This window comes from Ischnura elegans, chromosome 1, assembly GCF_921293095.1.
Source record: "Ischnura elegans chromosome 1, ioIscEleg1.1, whole genome shotgun sequence".
Taxonomy (NCBI): Eukaryota; Metazoa; Arthropoda; class Insecta; order Odonata; family Coenagrionidae; genus Ischnura; species Ischnura elegans.
Window position 1 is genome coordinate 150446917 of NC_060246.1, and position 15056 is coordinate 150461972.

The 15056-nt window shown below is 37.6% G+C and overlaps 2 protein-coding genes across 5 annotated transcripts in view; both read left to right on the forward strand.

The window, feature by feature from the left end:
- The window catches only part of LOC124172356 (folliculin), a 35536-nt gene extending 34946 nt beyond the window's left edge, over window positions 1–590 (forward strand). For both annotated transcript variants that reach the window (XM_046551803.1, XM_046551809.1), the window contains one exon: window positions 331–590. In XM_046551803.1, coding sequence (XP_046407759.1) covers window positions 331–520 — 190 coding nt within the window. In that variant the 3' untranslated portion in view covers window positions 521–590. The remainder of the gene's footprint in view (window positions 1–330) is intronic.
- A 6764-nt stretch (window positions 591–7354) lies between these two features.
- LOC124172380 (nuclear matrix constituent protein 1a-like) overlaps window positions 7355–15056 on the forward strand; it is a 35607-nt gene continuing 27905 nt past the window's right edge. Inside the window, exons 1-7 of one of the 3 annotated variants that reach the window (XM_046551849.1) lie at window positions 7355–7588; window positions 7827–7908; window positions 8309–8420; window positions 8641–8968; window positions 10948–11174; window positions 13673–13846; window positions 13949–14125. In XM_046551849.1, the coding sequence (XP_046407805.1) occupies window positions 7585–7588; window positions 7827–7908; window positions 8309–8420; window positions 8641–8968; window positions 10948–11174; window positions 13673–13846; window positions 13949–14125 (1104 nt within the window). In that variant the 5' untranslated portion in view covers window positions 7355–7584. Of the gene's footprint in view, window positions 7589–7752; window positions 7909–8308; window positions 8421–8640; window positions 8969–10947; window positions 11175–13672; window positions 13847–13948; window positions 14126–15056 lie in introns of those variants that run through there. The other 2 variants (XM_046551832.1, XM_046551841.1) reach the window with 2 other exon arrangements.

Consider the following 15056-nt stretch of genomic DNA (forward strand, 5'->3'; position numbering starts at 1 on the left):
AGAGGGAAAGGTTTTTAGCGCCGACGTCAACTACTTACTGCTACGTAGACAGTAGGCTGAAACTTGAGGGCCAAGGCATTACTTTAACTATGATACTATTAAATGGGTTTCATGATAGTGCCTCCTGTCGGCAGATTTCTGAACTCACTAGCCTCGATAGCTCTGTAACCAAAACTACTCGACTCTACTCAAATTTTCAAGTACTCGCAAATCTCTAGTTGAGGGTGTTGTGAAAATAATTATTTTACTAAAATGTGAACAAATTGGATATAATGATATTTACTTTCTTCTCTCAGTTAATTGGCTTTGACCTGGGATATTTTTTTATAGTATCGCAGATGTCATCTCCAGGGTGAAAAGAAGTCGGAGGTATTTCAGTAAAGGAACTCTCTTGGGTGATTCAGGATCAGCGGCTGAAGAGGAGGGAATTTTGCTCCAATCACTTGGTGGACAAGACCAGGACTGGCCTTTGATTTGGTTTTGGGTGTATGGCTTTGGTGGTGTTGGCTGTGTTACTTGAAATTTTTTAGTCTTGAAATATTTTGAAAGTATATTTTGTATATTGTTTTTAAATATAATCCTTTTGAGTAGAAAAATATTTTTATTGCAGGGTCCTCATAGAGATAACTTAACTTTTATTCACTATGCGTGCTGTAGTTTCCCACTTAACAACTCCTAGGGTCTGGTTGGAGGTTCATGAGCCCAAAATGGCAGATCAGTTGTAAGTGGAAAGAAGGGTGCACATTTGGGAAGAAGATAGTAGGAAAGGAAAACCTCTGGATTCAGTCATTTCTGAGGAGAGCTTAGGAAAAAGATGAATGTCCGGAGTGAGGGTGGTCATTGTCATTATAATACCCACCCTGTGTTGAGAAACAACGGAAAAGTATTTTGTGAAGGCATATGATTTTTTGGTTAAATTGGTCCGGAGAAGCACTGAATTTGGATTGAACAGAGTGAGGTACCATAGGAAATGGGAGAGACTGTGGGGAAGGCTTTGCTAAACTGTGCCAAGACATTTATGAAAATGGACTTGTCCAGCGAACAACATGTAAAAACTTTTCTCGGGATACCGCGCATAAAAACTCTTCTCGGGATATCGGGATACGGGATTACGGGGATTCTTAGTAGCCGTGAGAATGGGTAGCGAGTCGGTACCCGAAACGTTGGCGATCTCATGTAATCTTACCCGCGCGGTATCCCGAGAAGAGTTTTTACAGGACTTATCCAGGTTGCCAAGGGTTGTAAGCTTTCAAACGGACTCTGCCTATCACTCCAGGGGCCCCAATTTCCTTTTATTTAGCAATTTGCAAATCTAACATGTCTTCATTATTCTTTATTGATCCAGCATGCCTGTTCTCCCTCTTTTCCATTTCAATGACTGCTGCAACCTGATTTCTGTTATTGATGGGCCAACGAGGAATAGGTTGGTTTCCTATTTTTTTTTCTTGCCTAAATTGAAAGATTATTGCTCCTGTAGTACGTATTTCACAATTTAGATTTTTTAACCCTTTCGTGCCGGGCTCATTCACGGGAAGTTGCTTTTGGCTGTACGAAGGCTTTGAGCATTTCTTTTTCGCCCTGGACGGAGTTTTTTCTCGGCTTGGGACTGTCCAGGTAGTTGCTCCCTCCACTTAATGACCTTTTCTAGCGGGGTGCCGGACCCTTTCCTCGGCAACTGGGCAAATATAATCCTCGACCCTTTTCCCGCAGGCAGCCCATCACGGCGTACTTTTGCGGTCAGTTTATTGTTACCAGTTCGATTTTATTTTTTTTAAATTGTTACGATTGCATTAAATGTCAGTTCATCAATGTATACCTTTCATTTTGCAATGCCTATAGAACTTTTAAATGAAGTTCTACGGTTATTTTTAGGGTTTTCAGCAAAAGGGCATTAGATCATAGACCAAAAAATACTTAAAAGGAAATGAAATCTTTCAATGTTCCTAGCATACTTTTAGGTATTTACGATTTATGATATTAACATATTTTATATCCATGATGCCCAAATCCACACTCCTCATTCGCGTCTGCTCTCCACGAGTTCTCTGAAAACATGGGAATGAAACATTTCGAATTTTTTTAGAAGAATATTTTCCCGAAAAGTTCTCTTAAAACTACTTGAATCAAACAAATTTGTTGTTTGAAATTGCAAAATTATATTTATAAAGCAATTTCACTTAGATAAATATAAATTCATATTATGCACGAAATAAGAAAAAATACAAAACACTGTGTCTAGAGTCACTATCCTCGTCTTCATTATCACTTCTGGTGAGTATTTCCAGGATCGATTGATCCGTAATTAGCCTGGACATTTTCCCAGTGCAAGGAAATTCCCGTCCAGCAAATTTGCCTAGTGCTCCACTCGTCCAAGTAACTCTGAACACGTCGAGAACGTATGCAAAACTAACGAAAGCTCTAAGGAACCATCGAAAGGCACTTCAAGAAAAAAATCCTGGCTGTATAATTCCAAGAAAAAATTTAATTCCACCGAAACATCATTTGAAAGACAATCCTTGCAGGAGTAGGAAAGGGAATGCATACAGAACATTTACGGTTAAATTTGAATACACGCCAAGAAAATTTTGAAAAGAAAATGAGCTATTCCGAGAAGAGTGAGGTTATCATCTTCCACATACATATTTCAGTAGGAGGATACTTGCACCAATATACTCTTGGGTGTGCCAGTTGGAGGGTGATAAGTTTTTCCAAGAAAACGTTAATGCGCTAATGTGTCTCAAAGTAAGCCCGTGAGGTGCACAGGGCAGACCACCTTAATGGATCCTGACCAGAGAACCAAGATATGAAAGTAATTACCTGGGTAGAGCAGTTCTCTTTCCATTCATGGTATGGGCTGCATTGCACAGCAGGGTTTTACAGAAACCATCCCTTGTATAGGTAGCGGAATGCGAACAGAGAGTTAACGGCTGTATTTGAATACAGCCGTTAAAACTCTCAAATACAGTCAAGAAATTTTTGAAAAGAAAATGAGTTATTCCGAGAAGAATGAGGTTATTTTCTTCCACAAATTTAAGTAGGAGGCTACTTGCCCCAATCTACTCTTAGATGTGTCAGTTGGAGGGTAATAAGTTTTTCCAAGAAAACATTAATGTGTCCCGAAGTAAGCCTGTAAGGTGTACAGGGCAGACCACCTAAATGTAACCTGACCAGAGAACCAAGGTATGAGAGTAATTATCTGGGTAGTGCAGTGCTCTTTCCTGCAATGGTATGGAATGCTTCTCACAACATGTGTCTATGTAAAACATTCCTTATTTGTACATTAAATTTACAAATTTTTAGGATATGCATTAATTAGTATTTATAGCGAAATTAATTTATAATATGCTTGTATTCAAAAGTTGATGAGAGTTTATTAAAAATAGTCGCTGTAATTTCGGCTCACGTCAAAGAACTGAGAGAATCATATTTTATTACATTACGAGGGCTTTTTTCATTTGAGTTAAATTGGATATTTTATCGAATTTCACCGCAAATGTACAATTAAAATGTGCCAAACAGAGTAACGTATATCTTTAGATGTAAATCATTACAATATCGCTCCTATAAATTTGCTAGTAATTTTTAAAAATAACAACTAAACATCTAACCTTAGTGTCTCCAAAATTTGTTCTAGGTAATGATAAATTCCGTTAATATGAACGCGAGAGTTCCGTTTAAAATTTGGAACCAATCAGCAAAACATCCAGAATGTAATTCTTGGCATTGATTTTCAAAAAATGCAACATTTATGTCTTTAGTTATTCCACCTTCTAAAAAAATAAGTGACCATGAGCACCTTCCTTGAGTGGGTCACTAAGTGCCGGAATGGGCCGAGATAATCCCCATGCGGACAATAGGAAAGGGTCGAACCTCTCGCACCGAGGGACCCTAATAGCGGTTGGGACCCACTTGGCATGCTTGACCGCGAAACCGTGAAAACACGGCCTTTGGCCTTTTGCTTTGAAAAATTCAAGCCGTGAAAACCCGGCCTTCATCCTTTAGCATCGGAAAATTCAGGCCGTGAAATCACGCCCTGCATAGGGAAAAGGTTAATGACGATATCCATGTTTTGCGATTGAAAAAAAATACAAATTTTCAAGCGTGCGAAAATGCGACAGCTAAGTATGAATGCTGGGAAAAGCCCATGTGACGTCATTCTGGTTCCAGCTGCCACTGTGTGAGGCCACCTTGGTGCAAGGCTATGAGTCCACGATGCATGCTGCAAGCAGGTAGCAGAGTACCCAGCTAGCAGGTAGTGCTTGGCTTAAATAAGGTTCATTAATACCCAATCAAATGAAGGAAACTTTCCAACCATAGGCAATTTTAATAAGTGATTACTAAGAAATTTCTAAGTGAGTTTCCCTGAGCTCTGTGCCTCATGCATGCATTGGTATTCTCAGACGATTTAAAACTCCTGAATACTCGTCAGTAGCGGATACAGAAAAAAATTAAGGGGTGATGAAAAAAATACCTTGAGTTACCTTTACTTTTATCGTTATAAAAAATAAGGGGGGGCACGCACCACCTGTACCCCCATCTGTATCCGCCACTGCTACTCGCCACTGCATCTAGGCCCCTGTGATGCCAAGTGGAGTGCCATCGCATGGCCGCCAATCTGGCCTTTTTCAAATGAGGTTAAAATCGACCATTAACTTTCTTCTAAACTGGGATTTCTAAAAGCATATTATTTGTATATTATGAATACACTAATTGTGGGTAAGGAATCGCAATCAATGCCTTTGGTTTTCTTTGATGAAGGAAACTACCCTATTCGAACTAAGTCCCTTACTCTTTATCAAGTCCCTATGCTCCTGGATCCAATAGCTAATTTTCTATACAACAGTTCTCCAGTGAAATTTGCAGTGACAAAAATTACTCATTTTTGTTAGAAAAGTGGTGTCACACTTCATTTCCCACCTTATATTCCTTCAGTTTAGGCATCCTTAACCCTTTCCTGCCGGCGCCTACAATAGAAAAACATTTTCGTGCTAAGAGTAGCATTAGAACATTTTAAACCTCTGTACGGTGCTCCTTTTTTGGGGTTAGTTGCCTGGGTATTTTCGTCCCTCAGATTTGGGGCCCAGCTCAACTGGGTACCCGTCCCTTACCCCGGCCACTGGACTTTACCTTCTAACCCTATCATAGCACAAATCCACGGTCAACTTATTGCGTTACCAGTGTTTTTTTCAACCAAACATTGTAGTTGATTTTAAATGATTTACTCTTCTAAAAGAATTACTGACGTTTTTTTAAGTATTGTGGAATTTTAAACGGGTTTCGAGTGTTAATAACAAAGTTTGTAAATATAAGGTAATAAGACCATAAGTCCCGAAGTCCATTATTTTTAATGCTAAAATTCCATTAAAAAATTCCATGGGCACAGAACAAAACGAAGAATTCATTGCAAAGTATAAAAATTTTAGTAGTATGCAATAAAACATGTCACTGAAAAAACTATTGAAAATGCAACTACTATGTAACGGATTCCTGCAGTGAAGATGGTCATAAATGATTGGGAGGGTCAGGTTTTATTGCCTAGGGCCCTATGGACTCGCTAAGCTGGATCTCAGGCCGGGCCTGAATGCATCGGACAATTGCTACCTCAGCGGCCACTTCCCTTCCCTCGTGTTGGCCAGAGCCGACGTCTGGTCGTCTGCGTTGAAAAATCCATGACAGCTATACCCGACGTCAGGTGTTCTGCTTATGAAAATGCCCATCGGCTCCACCTGACATCCGGCGCATCAGGGTTAATAATATATATGTGGCATCAAATATTGCATCCTCTAATCTGACTATTGAAGTCATGGGTCGGGCAGGCCTTAATTGTAAAGGGGTTGTAACATAAGACCATGGAATAGCTCAAATAGGCGGATGAAAAGTGGTCCATCCCCTCATCTGTCACCGCCATATCTAAGGAAGTGGTTTGCAATGATGGCCCATTGACTATTCAGGTGGACTGAATGTGGTTGACCATCACTATCATCACATGAATGACTATAAAGATAATTTTGAAAGTTATAAATGGGGTGTAAGTGAGTCTTTAGTGACAAGTGATTAAATCTGCAAGTTAACCTATTGTAACATGTAAAATTTCCTAAACCTTTGATTTTTGATGCTTACCATAAAGTCAACGACTTGTCAGTGAGTAGTAGCTGGAGTTTTCTAACCCATTATAAATTAAAGTTCTGCTATTATATGCCTCCCCAGATTTTTCTTTTTCAGATAAGTATGTACTAGTTTTGCCCCTGAATTTCAGAAAGTTAGGCAGACCTTCTGACAGGTGTGTCATCTGGGGTGCGTTTCGAATCACACATCAGCGCATGACCTTGATGCTACTCTTCCGAATTACATCAAGTTCTGAATTGCCTCCTAATAACCTGAGTATGAGAGGAAGCCGCATACTTCAAGGCAAGGGTTCCCTGATGCCTACGTGTGATTCAGATGTGATGCGATCGCGTGTAATATTCCGCGTTCAAATACCTACTCGGAAGGACCGGTGCTGGAAGCTTTGCTTCCGAGTCGGCTCTGGCCAACACGAGGGAAGGGAAGTGACCGCTGAGGTAGCAATTGTCCGATGCATTCAGGCGATTCAGGCCCGGCCTGAGATCCAGCTTAGCGAGTCCATAGGGTCCTAGGCAATAACGCCCGGCCCTCCCAATCATTTATGACCATCGGTTGAAGCGATAATACATCGGTTAATATACCGAAATTTAATATTCGTAGTCGCTATGATGACGAAAGAATATTAATAGGTAATTATATTAATAAAGAAGATCGTATGGGACTGCATAGAGGAGGCCAAATTCCATCCCATAGGCGGCAGATTTTCGTTGCATCTTCGGTCGCATTTTAATCGGTTTTCAAAAATGTCAGTGGCGCGGTGATGAGTGCAATGCGATCCACTTTATTTTAATGTTTTGAATTACAATGCTTGTAATTGCGAGGATTAGCATAGGAAAGCTATAAATTTGATAGATCAAATCAACATGAATATAAATTCTGGTTTATACTCATACCATATTTTCCCGTGAAACTCGGATCAATTTGTCCGTCAGCGACGCGAGTGGCGACTTTTGTAAACCTATTTAAATGCGCGGTGGGTGACGACACAGATTAGAGACCCATTTGAAGATCCACTTTTGTAATATTCGTGGTATAAACCATGCATAAATTCGCCAAGGAGGTTGTAGATACAAATGTATGTTTACTACATGGTTCTTATATATAAGGACCATGTTGTAAATATACATTGTATAGGATTTGTAATATATATTGTAAACTCTATGATTTACAACCAAGGCCCTTATATAAGGGCCATGTTTACTTTACAACCTTCTTGAAACACGCACATCTATAACGTCTTTCATTTGTTTTATTGAATCTCTTCGTCCAATGAGCGTCTCAGTTTTTCAAGCTACGATTTTGGTGGTTCATTTAAAAAATACTTATAAGGAATAGGGACAAGTTAAAGTCAATGAGTCATTGTACTCATGGCCATATACATATGGGAATTTAAAATCAGCAGAAAGTTTCAATAATTGATATTACAGTGATATTCAAGCGAATCGGCTTTTCATAGAGGCAATGGGTAATTTTTATGTAATTTATTTTAATTTAAATTATAGTCGAGGATAGATATATATAGTTATACGTTATAGAAACAACATTATCGCACCAAAACTCCCAATTTATGGATAAATTTTGCATTAAATTAATTAATACACTGATGCTATGAAAAAAGAACAATTTTACAAATTTAAACGACTAATTTCCCAACTTTTCATTGTATGTTTGGGATCACAAATGTGGAACTTCACATCACAAAGATGATGATGAATGCTATCAAAAGCTGCAACATATCATCAATTTAGTGAAAAATCAGCAGGTATTCCTACAAAAGACACTGAAGTAAGTATGAAAAGAGTGATGAATGCAATAGACATCATTGAATACTGTAATCGATATGAGATAGCTATGGAAATGCAAGGCGGTATATATTTTGATGTAAAATGTGTAAAATATAGAAAGCAATGAATACCATGGTCTGAATTAGTTTCATGAATCATATGTGAGGGTATAAGAGTCACATAATCTAGTGATGATCCAGTTCCTCAAATTTTACATGTCAAAACATACTCGCTTCTTTCTGTCACCAAGTTGTTCAATATTTCTTCAAATGACTCCCAATTATCTGTCCAAAAGTAACATATTGATGCATGGCAAAAAGTATTGCATTGTAATTGCAATGAAAAGTATTGCATTAAGGCATATAGGCTCTCACTCATGATGCACAATTTTTCCTCTCTAGGGGAAATTCAGAATGTCTTCATCAGCTAGAAGTAGCCTTAACAAATACAAAACCCCAAATTGATGATATGATTCATGCAATTTTAATAGAAATGGGCAAAGAAAAATGGAAGGTAAAGAGTTCAAGGATGTATTAAATGATTACAGATGTATCATTTGCAATAGCTGACGTCTATGAAATGGATGGCTAAATAAAGTTTTTATCATACATAAATAGGGCAGCAATGTATACTCATGTGTTCAGTTGACACAGTCCTTTAGGCAGCATGAGCATTTAGCCAATTCTACTCTTAAGTCTACACCAAATGTAATCTCTGAAGTTCTATTTTTCAGGGAAAAAAGCAAATATTTGTTTCTAAAATAATGCAAGAAATTCCAGAGACCTACAGATGCAGAGAAATGAGAACTTTGGAGATGGATGGCAATAAAAAAGATGGTCTTTCCAAAAGTGAAACTTCATCCTTAGAGAAAAAAATTGAAGTTCCAAAGGCTTCTCGAATAGAAGAAGGAGATAAAAAGGAGGTAGTTCTGATTGAATCAGCAGAATTAATGAAAAATATAAATGAAAAAACAAATCAACATGAGAGTATCTTGGAGGAACACAATTCTAGGATACTTAATGTAATGGAAGATATGAAGAAATTGGAGAATCGACACAAAGGTAGAGAATAATATTAATGTTCATGAAACTGTCTAAGCATCATATAACTGTTAGAACTACTTCGTATGTCCATTCCTTCCAAAACTGGGATGGATGTTGTGAAGGCTGGAAGAGGAATAAACTCTATGGCACAGTTTACCTATTGAACACATTAGACACAGTTTTAACTCTCATAAATATTGAGATTTAATTCATCAGAACTGATCCATATCCAAACATAACTATGATGGATTTAAAGGACATTCATCTTTATCTTTGTGATGTTAGGTTCCACATTTGTGATCCCTGACATGCAAAGAAAAGTTAGGAAATTTGTAATTAAAATTAGTAAAATAGTGTGAAACAGAGAAACTGTCATAATTGAGCTAGTACTCAAGTGCTATGCAAAGGTCATGTCAACAAAGTCACAGAGAAATACAAACCAAGTTTTTGATTATATTTATTGAGAGAAGACATCTACTTTGGAGTGTTGTTACTAGTACCAGTGTGTCAAAACATCAGTCTTGGCCAAAACAATTGCTCTTGGATTTGCGGGATTCCCCCTGTTTCTCCCTTCAAGAAATCCACCACAGCAGATGATGCTGTTTATACCTTATTTTTTTGTTATAAAAGGGAGTGTCCCATTTGTGTGGTTGGCCTTTGGAAAAAACTTAATCAGCGAAAAGGATAATGGAGAGGTTCAATAATTTTGGAGAGCCATCATTTAAGAAATTGAAGCCATGAATTTCAAAGCAACACTAGGTCATTCAATAAGATCAAACAACTTTCTGTGAATATCTTCAAAGCAATGAACGTCATCACTTCCAACTTTTCCATGAGTTGATGTATTACTATGTATTTATATAAAAACTAGGGTCAGGTCAGTTTGATTTTTCAGTTCTTGGTTCCACTTGTTCTTTACCTTAGGACTGGAATTGTAATTGAAGCCAAAATAACAAAAACCATTGTTTGAAAAAAAAGTGTGTTCTACTAGTCAGTTTTCATGAAACCTAACAAAGATCAAAAATAACAAACAATAGCTCTTGAAAATCATTTAATGAGCGTGAAAAACTTTATTAAGGATCAGAGCAGAGAGCTGGCACCAGAAACTAATGCCTGGAACCGAACCAGAATCGAACCAGAACCAGAACCAAACGCAGAATAAGGGGTTAGGTGGAAGAGGAGACTTCTTAGTCTCAACCTCGCCCGAATAAATATATCTTATCATTATTATAATTATTATTAGAATTAGAACCTAAAAAATAGTGGAACTGACTTATCCTTGATAAAAATTGCTAACCCAAATTCCTGTCAAGTGGGCATAAAATGTTTTGGTATCCTTGGCTTCAATTTCTCACTTCCAAGGATGGAGTAGCAAATCTCTTCTCTAGGGCACCCTTGGGGCATTCATTACCCTCTTCCAAGTGTGGTTCAGGTGGTACTTTACATCACTGTTTAAGTTTTCACATTTATCTACAAGGCATCAGAGATCAGCCTGGGGTAATATCAACTTTCTCTCAGAACATCCTTGGCTTTGTCAAGTAATACGTCATGTCTTGGGGTCCAGGCATGCTCTTGCTCTGCCATGGCTGAAAAGTGAAACTTTTCATTTAATGCCGCTTTTCGGTTCATATTATTGTCCTGCGCTGATAAAGGTGGGCTACTCAGGAAGAAACAAGAAAGATAAAGTCAGCATTGGTAGCCCGTGAAAGCCTTCAGTCTTACATAATTTCTTGAATAACTGGACACTGCTTGCCATTTTATTTGGCTTTGGTATTCAAAGAATACTCAATGCCTGAGTGCTCACATTCATTTTGGTTTTGTATTTAGCTAGGGTGTTTGACAGCCCTAAGCAATTTTGGCATATGGGACAACTTCCAAGGTGTGTTCAAGTGGGTTTAGTGCCAAAGCCTTAGGTAGGGCTCTGTTTGGGCTTGAATCACTGTGACGTAAATTATTTCAAATGCCTTGCCTTAATCCCTATTTTCCTATTAAAACAGCTTTAATAAATGACAGACAGACTGCACTGGTAAAAACAATGGGAAAAACTACCATAGCCTGGTCAAAGAAATTTCAAAAGCTTGATGGAAAAGTGGATGATTTTGCGATAAGCTGTAAAACCATACGGAAAGAGGAGAATCAAAAGATTTCAAAAAAGTTCAAAGCAGTCAAGGAAACTCTCCAGAGAACTCTAACAAATCATACTATCAACTTTAGGCAAAAATTAGTAAGATGAATTGCTAATAATTCATGATACTATTAGTATGTGATTTATTTCATAGGCATAAGATAATGTGCTCACTTTTTAGACCAGGTTGAAAGTTTATTTTTAAAAGCATTTCAATGTCCAACTGGAATATCTAAAACCTAGGAAAAAGATAATGATTTTGGTGGTTCAGCTTTTGTTTTACTTTGATTTCAGTTTTAAGTTGGCTCTAAAAACATATATGAAGAATTCATTCTCGTCACCTACTTTCAAATACATATATTTATTACTTCTTTTAAAGCATATATTTATTTAAATTATATGTATTCCATCACAATTGAAACTATGTACAACTGAGGGCTAAAATTATTTAAAATTTAAAAAAGTAATTATTTATTAAAAATTATTTATTTTTTGATTTAATTATTGAACAAAAATTATTAATTTTAAATTATTAAAAGGCAATATAAATAATAACGTAAAGGATAATGCCAGGCTTACATATGGATTTCCAATGTAAACAATATATGCGGATCCAGAATTATTTCTGAATGGCGCCAGTGTCGAACACATACGGGGGGCGCAGGGGGAGCACCTTACCCCCCTTACGGAGCCACCTTGATTACCTAACATAGCAGAGCCACAATAGTAATTTTTTTATATCATAAGATAGCATTATCTTGTATATGTGTATAATCAGTTTAAATGAACCTCTCTCAAACTTTGCATGCGACTTATTTTTCATTCTGATAAAAGTTCTCGAGAAATATTTGGCCCAGTTTTTCTGTATCCTCTACTGTACCCACGGCGAGAATGACGCGGAAGAAGGTATACCTGTAAGTTACCCTACTTGACTTGAGCTGTTGCCGTCGGCGGACGACGACTCACCCTCCCTTTTAAATGCTTTGTTTGCCATTGTTCGGCGAGGTACTCAGCGAGAATAGGATGGGCGCAGGGGGTGCGTTAAGAATAGCCAGCCGTTGTGGGGAGGGACTATAAGGCAGCCGTTCAGTGAATTGTCAACAACTACGAAAAATCCAAAACGCGAGGAAATAAGTAAACAAATTCTAATGATACCATTTGCGAAGATACCTTCTGACATAACATACGACGCTAATAGTTCCTCTCCAAACTGCCTTTTTCAAGGTGAAAATGACGTCCCATACCCAAAATCTTCGAGATTTGCGGCTTGTATCCCCACGGCGAGAATAACGTGTAAGAGGGTTTACTCATAAGTGGCCCTACTTGACTTGAGTTGTTGCAGTTTGCGGACGACTACTCACTCTCCTTCTTAATGCTTTTATTTTGATTATAAGGAGTGGTACTCGGCGAGAAGAGGATGAGCGCAGGGGGTGCATTAAGAATAGCCAGCCGTTGTGGTGAAGGACGATAAGGCAGCCGTTCAGTGAACTGTCAACAACTACGAAATATGAAAAATGCAAGGAAAAACGCGAACAAATACTAATGATACCATTTACGAAGATACCTTCTCACATAACATACGACACTAATGCTGGCTTCCAAAATGTCTTGTTTAAGGCAAAAATGACGTCCTGGAGCTAAAATCTTCGAGATATTGAGATTTGTAACTCCATTCATTGGCGGATACGTATGTGGGGCGCAGGGGGCGCGCCCCCCTTCCGAGGCCACCTGTAATGCCTAACATAGCAGAGCCATTATTATAAATTTTTTATGTCATAGCATAGCAATATATTTTATATGTGTACAATCAGCTTAAATGAAACTTTCTCAAACTTTGCTTGCGACTTATGTTCATTCCGATAAAATTTCTCAAGAAATATTATGCGCCCTATTCTTGAGTTCTGTTTTTATTACCGCTACTGGAAGGGGCACCAGGGTCTTACATGTAAACGGTCTTCTCATATTTGGGAATAGAAACTACATGCAACAAAATTTATTAATATGTAAGTATTAATTACTTTCATATTAAAATTTGAACTTTATTAATATTTGTATTATAAATCTCGTATATTTTTTAAGTATCTGGGGGAGGGGGGAACGTGCACCACGCCCTCTTTAAATCCACATATGATTTTGACTATCTACACATGAGGGCTAGAATTATTTAAAATTAAACAAGTTTTCATATATAAATATATTTCAAGTTAAATATATTCATAAAAAAGTTAATTTATTTTCCTAAATAAATTATTTAACGATAATTATTAATTTATAAATAATTAAATGATAATATTAATAAATCCTCTAAATAGCATGCATATGGTGTGTAATTTCAAATGCCTCATCTCAAATAAATAGCTTACGGTTGTATTATATTTTTGTGGAGGGGTATGGAGGGAGCGAGGGCTGATGAGGGGAGGGGAGGCAGCAAACTGATGTTTATCCCTCATGACAAAACTCTTAGTTTTGGGCCTGCTTTTGTATTTATAAATCACAAAACTACCTTTTTCCAAGCCATCCTTGTATTATTTATTCCTAAGTCTTAAAATGAAAAAAATTACAAATTGGTAAGCATCCATTTCTTTGCACTTCTGCAGGAATCTTTACAAAAAGAACTGGAATTGGAAATGGAGAAGCTTTCGAAGAGCCAAAATACTATGATGTCAGAAATTAATGTTGCTAAGTCAGAAATCCAGAAACTTCATACAGCAAACTTGAGCACACAAGACCAAATCAAGTCAGGAAAGGATCACTTTATTAACCTTCAAAAGGTGACTGTCATATGAAATTTAAAAGGAAATTCAGTTCTTAATAGTTTGTCTTTTTTTAAATCCTCTTTTGCAGCTTTTGACTCTGTTGCTGTCATGTTTCAGGAATTGGAAAAGTGGCAAAAAGAGGCAGAGTTGGAATGTAAAAGTTCCTTTGGAAAGGCGCTTGAAAATATGGAAGAAAAAACAAAGAGCCTTGAGTATGAGATGAAGAGAAGGGAACAGCAGTGGGATATGGAGAAAGGATTTTGGGAAGCGCACACTAAGCATTCAGGAGATTTGGTAAGCCACCATGGAGTAGACTCCCATCCAAATGTGTAGATCACAGTGGAGCACACTTTCAAATGAGAGGATACGGCTGCCAGTATGGAAATTAATAGAAGATTAGGTAGACGATAGAATATTAGATTTCATGTGAAATTTTCCAAAACCGTTGTCAATTGAAGCCTGCCAGACTTAATTGTGAAATCAATGGGCATTAGTGTGAATCTATCTCAAACCAACTCTAATTAACAAGGCTAACATTAATTGACACTGTTGGGACTTTCCATGATGGCATACTAACACCAATTGACATCATCCGACTACAAATGTCCATGTGTGTGAAAGAAGAACTTTAAGAGGGTGCCATATGTTTCAAATGAATCGAAAGACATCAACCGTGGAAAGGTTGAGTTTTTTTACATTTCCACACTATTATAAAAAAAAACTGGGATCAAATGATATACACGTATAAATGCCATTCTTGAGCCAAATACCGCATTGCATTAAGAAAAAGATTTTCAAAAAGCCATTTCTGGACGCATTTAGCTACAGAAACGACCGAAATGGACTAGAACGAGTAAAAGGGACCCCCAATGCTGATGACGCATCCCCCTCAAAAGCAACAACCCCCATCCCACCCAGTATATAGCACCTTTGCATATTTTTAAATCCCACAAAATTCATTATTCTCCACGAAATTTTTTCAATAGCGCCACCTAAGCTATAAATCCTCCTGCAGGCAGCCCTGCGAATACAGTATACTACAATGCTATAACACTACATAGTCTCTTTGGCTGTACGAGTTATTAATCAGCCACTCATGAAACCACTGAACTCTAAAAAAATGAAATAATGATACCGAGAGCCATATCAAGGCTGCCTGGGGCTAACTATATGATAGCCGGTTCCAATGATTCAATGTTCAATGGTGTTCAATTTTGTCGCTCCA